At 40.5% G+C, this 5,345-nt stretch overlaps 1 protein-coding gene across 2 annotated transcripts in view; it reads right to left on the reverse strand.

Moving 5' to 3' along the window:
* Positions 1–117: 117 nt before the first annotated feature.
* Positions 118–5,345, reverse strand: part of LOC107557139 (serine/threonine-protein kinase tousled-like 1-B) — a 19,417-nt gene continuing 14,189 nt past the window's right edge. For both annotated transcript variants that reach the window (XM_016240472.1, XM_016240471.1), the window contains exons 14-22: positions 5,152–5,249; positions 4,890–4,971; positions 4,265–4,356; positions 4,094–4,183; positions 3,843–4,012; positions 2,668–2,803; positions 1,364–1,475; positions 1,168–1,275; positions 118–1,092 (exon numbers count right to left, since the gene is read on the reverse strand). In XM_016240472.1, coding sequence (XP_016095958.1) covers positions 931–1,092; positions 1,168–1,275; positions 1,364–1,475; positions 2,668–2,803; positions 3,843–4,012; positions 4,094–4,183; positions 4,265–4,356; positions 4,890–4,971; positions 5,152–5,249 — 1,050 coding nt within the window. In that variant the 3' untranslated portion in view covers positions 118–930. The remainder of the gene's footprint in view (positions 1,093–1,167; positions 1,276–1,363; positions 1,476–2,667; positions 2,804–3,842; positions 4,013–4,093; positions 4,184–4,264; positions 4,357–4,889; positions 4,972–5,151; positions 5,250–5,345) is intronic.

Consider the following 5,345-nt stretch of genomic DNA (forward strand, 5'->3'; position numbering starts at 1 on the left):
GAGAGAGAGAGAGAGAGAGAGAGAGACAGAGAGACAGAGAGAGGTTATAATTGTTGGGTCAAAATACTAAATACTAAGTTATAAAGATATATATATATCGTATATACACACATATACAAATATATATACACACATATACACGTTTAACCATCATGAAAACAGACAAAATCTGTTAAAATCTGGAAAGAAAAAAACTTTTAAAAAAACTAATATTGCCTTCATTCACGTAAAATCAAGTAATTTTTTCCCCCTTGGTTTTGGGGTGAAATGTGACCTGGACATTTTTAGTGAGATTCACCTATCCACGTTTTGCTAATATTAAGCCCATTTAAACATAAACCGACACTTTTCATACATGTTACTTTGAAGTCAAATAGACACAGCATTTTTGTAACACACACATCTTGCAATCTGTGCCCAACACATGTATGTTATGAACAGCCAACATTTAACGCTGTGGCGTAAAACATCCATTCACAGGCACACACACACATACAAATTCTCTTACAGACACGTTGTGTCACATTAAAACACTCGTTCTTCTATTTCCAATCACCCTACAATTAATTGTCTCTAAATTTCACACTTACACAAAACGAAACACCCCGTTACAGAGGCGTAGCTCAGGGAGGATATCAACAAGAAGCTAAATGTTAGCGCGACCCTCCCAAATCTACTCCACAAAATGCCTTGGGTAAAAAACAAATATCCATTTTCAAATGGTTCAAGCTCTGACCGCCATCTGGATCCACACAGGAAATGACATCAGCCATTCCTACCCCAATATCAATGGCGGTCACTATGGCCAGTGTGGGCGTGTCCTACAGCCTGTAAGCTGACATTTATAGATCCTCCCCCTTCCTGTCCACCCCGAGGTGACGAAGGGAGGGAACTCGCCATCAGAACCATCAATCATGATTGATCAGCCAATCAGTAGATGATTCCCGAAGAGGCGGGGCTTGCAGGCGTGGCCTGCAAGTTCCCCGATGAATTGGATCGTCTCATGTGAGGAAGAAGGTACGAGTCGCTGCCTAGCTGGTGGACATCAAAGCGATCCTCCTTCCTGTAAGCCAGACAGCGGCGGATAAACGCCTGCGGAGGACAAGAAAGAAACTCAAGACTGTCGTTTCCACACATACAAACTCACCTCGCATGCCTCAAACTGACCTTGGCCTCGGTGCTAGCCACAGGTTTGGCAGGAAACTGCACCTCAGTGGCTTTCAGGATGGTGTTCTCTTGAAGGATGTCTTGCTGGGATTGATTATGGCCAAACGGCTACAGAACAACAAAAGATTCAATGCAGCGTCATCCTAAAAGTAGTTTAAAGTGACTCAGAGAACGGTTTGGAAACAATGCACCTTACCTTTCGTCCATACAGGCACTGGAAGAAAATAACACCCACAGACCACACGTCTACTTTATTAGAGATCTTTGGAGGTTCTTTACCAACGACAAAACACTCTGGTGGCAAATACCTAAAACATCAGAACATTTGGTCTTCGTTAGAACATTTAACCCTGTAAAGCCCAACATATACGTATTTGAAGCAGTCATATGGACTACATTTATACTGTTATTTTGTGCTTCCTGGAGCTTTAGAGCATTTATATATTCTTAAATTTTGGGTTCCACAATAAAAATGTACTGAGAAAGACGTGAGATTGAGTTGACCACTTCTCTTCTCTATTAGGATCTGTCATGGCTTTTCCTATCACTGCTATGCTGATGGCACTCAACTCAACCAGATGATCTCTGGCTGGATGAAGGACCACCACCTTCAACTCAACCTTGCTAAGACTGAACGGTTTGTGGTCTCAGCCAACCCAGCACTTCATCACAACTTCTCTATACAGCTAGGTTCGTCAACCACAACTCCATCCAGGACATCCAGGAACCTTGGAGTTGTGATTGATGATCAGTTAAGCTTCACAGACCATATTGCTACAACGGCCCGGTCCTGCAGATTTTCCTTATACAACATTAGGAAGATTAGACCCTTCCTATCAGAGCAGGCCACACGACTCCTTGTCCAAGCTCTTGTTCTCTCCAGACTGGACTATTGTAATGCTCTCTTGGAGGGTCTTCTGGCATGTATTATCAAGCCTCTGCAGATGATCCAGAATGCAGCAGCAAGGGTGCTCTTTAACGAGCTGAAGAAAGCCCACGTCTCACCTCTTTATCAAGCCTCTGCAGATGATCCAGAATGCAGCAGGAAGGGTGCTCTTTAACGAGCTGAAGAAAGCCCACGTCTCACCTCTCTTCATCATCAGTTTGCACTGGCTGCCAATAGCCACTCGCATCAAATTCAAGGTAATGTTTGCCTACAAGACAACTACTGGCTCTGCACCAATATACCTAAACTCGCTAGTTCAGACTTATGCGCCCTCCAGAAGCCTCGTGGTGCCATCCCAAAGAGGCACAAAATCAATCTCACAGACCTTTTCCTGGACTGTTTCAAGCTGGTGGAACGACTTGCCTATATCAATTTGGGCAGCTAAGTCTTTAGCCATTTTCAAAAATGTCTATAAAGTCATCTTTTTCATCAGCACCTGACCAATTATTTCTATTCTATTCATTTTTTCAAATTTATAAAAAAAAAAATAAAATAAAAAACATTCGCTTCGGATAAAAGCGTCTGCTAAATGATTAAATGTGCATTGAACAGACCAGTAGGTTCCGGCTCCCTGTGACGTCAGGTCCATCCCGTCCACTCCGTAGCTGTCGTCATCCATGATTTTTGACAGGCCAAAGTCTGTGATCTTTATCTCCCCACATGCTGTTCCATCCACCAACAGGATATTTCCTGAGCAACCAAGAAACACACTTCCTATACAGTCTGCGTGGCAAATAACCACCAACAATCCTTTGAGAGGAGTTCACGTGAATGAAAATTGTGTGATACAGCAGTTAAAAAGAAACAGTTCAGCCAAAAATGAGAATTTGCTGAAAATGTACTCCGGCCATACAAGATGTAGTTGAGTTTATTTCTTCATGGGAACAGATTTGGAAAAATTTAGCATTACATCACTTGCTCACCAATGGAGTGAATGGGTGCCGTCAGAATGAGAGTCCAAACAGCTGATAAAAACATCACAATAATCCACACAACTCTAGTCCATCAGTTAACATCTTGAGAAGTGAAAAGCTGTGTAAGAAACAAATCCATCATTAAGATGTTTTTAACTTCAAACCATTGCTTCTCGCTAAAAAAAAATATGAGTCCATAATCAATAATATTGCTTTCTCCAGTGAAAAGTTCCATCTCCTGTTGTCCTCTCACATCAAATCCACCCACATATTTGTTTAGAGCTGTTTTCAATTGTAAACCGAGCTTGGTCGGTGCAGATTTCTTTCCGGATTAGACTTTTTTTTCATTGGAAGAAGTATTATAGACGGTTTGAAGTTAAAAACATCTTAATGATGGATTCGTTTCTTACAAACATGAAGCTTTGTGTGGATTATGGTGTTGTTTTTTTCAGCTGTTTGGACTATCGGTGCAGATTTCTTTCCGGATTAGACTTTTTTTTCATTGGAAGAAGTGTTATTATAGACGGTTTGAAGTTAAAAACATCTTAATGATGGATTCGTTTCTTACAAACATGAAGCTTTGTGTGGATTATGGTGTTGTTTTTTTCAGCTGTTTGGACTCTCATTCTTACGGCACCCATTCACTGCAGAGGATCCATTGGTGAGCAAGTGATGGAATGCTACATTTCTCCAAACCTGTTCCCATGAGGAAACAAACTCATCTACATCTTGGACAGCCTGAGAGTGAGTACATTTTCAGCAATTTTTTTTTATTTTTGGGTGACCTATTCCTTTATTGCGTGTGTTGCATTCACCTGGTTTCAGGTCGTAGTGGATGATGGGGGGTTTGATCTCATTGAGGTATCGGAGGGCGTTGACTATTTGCATGACGATGGAGCGAGCCTCTTTCTCAGACATCAGCTTGTGTTGCTTCAGATAGAAATCGAGATCATTCCCCTCACAGAACTCGAGAACAGTGCAGAATCTAGAACAAAAACACATCAAGTCATTATCTGTACGGTTGCAAAAACTAGAACTGGTTTAGCAGAACAAGTAACAGACTTACGTGTCAGTGTCCAGGGAAAAGTAGTCGTAGAGTTTGACTATTCTGGGATGGTCCAGCTGCTTGTGGATTCTATATTCTCTACAGGCATGTCTGGAGTGGACAAAACAACAACTGAGCATGTCCATGAAAGAAAGTGAGAGAGAGAAAGGGCAAAAAAGATGGCCAACATACTTGTGGTAGTTCTCCTTTTTCTCCTCTCTCCAGTTCTTGTTGAGCTGGTGGATCTTCACAGCAGCATACCGCTGCTCAAACAGGTCAAATGCCTTCACACAACAACATAAAACAGGTTAAACAAGCCACAATTGTCACAAAATACGCTCTCTGAAACAAACGTAAAAGGTTAATAGTTGATCTCTATGGCTGTCTGTACACATTTTGTAAGATGTCAATTGTTATATCTGTTTTCTATTGTAATTTGGTTTAAAATGTAATTTATTTCTGTGATCAAAGTTGAATTTTCAGCATCATTACTCTAGTCTTCAGTGTCACATGATCTTTCAGAAATCATAATAATATGCTGATTTGCTGCTCAAGAAGCATTACTTATTATCAAAGTTGAAAACAGCTGTGCAGTTTTATATTTTTGTGGAAACAGCATTTATTTGAAATAGACATATTTTGTAACATAAATGTCTTCACTGTCCGTTTTGATCAATTTAATGCATCCTTGCTGAATAAAACTGCTAATGTCTTTAAACACCAAACCTTTGAACAGTAGTGTTTACATGTTGAACAGGCAAGAACATGAACTGTATTGAAGAGTGTGAGTGCACCTAATGACAAAAAAACAAAATACCTTATAAACTTCACTGAAACCTCCTCTTCCCAGCAAGTGTAAGAGAAGATACCTTTCATTAAGGGTTGGATGGTCTTTAAACCTACAAACACACACAAATAGAGTGGGAATATAGCAATAAAATATAATATACCAAGAAATATCATTAAAATATTCCAATGACAGTTTATCGCTGAATGCCCTTTAAGAATGTCACAAGACCTCCATAAACCATATTTAAGATTTTAATATTTAGATATAATAAGAAGTGGGCGGGACTTACTGAGAACTGTCCTCATTGTTGATTCTTTTAAGTTCTCGAATGTGCAGATTCCTCACGCGCTCCAACCGCTCCAGCTCTGCCTGGATCTCTGACTCCTCCTGAACACACACACACACACACACACACACACACACACACACACACACACACACACACACACGAGCACATACATACATACACGTGGGTATAAAGAG

This window comes from Sinocyclocheilus grahami, unplaced genomic scaffold, assembly GCF_001515645.1.
Source record: "Sinocyclocheilus grahami isolate Dianchi unplaced genomic scaffold, SAMN03320097.WGS_v1.1 scaffold590.1, whole genome shotgun sequence".
Lineage (NCBI taxonomy): Eukaryota > Metazoa > Chordata > Actinopteri > Cypriniformes > Cyprinidae > Sinocyclocheilus > Sinocyclocheilus grahami.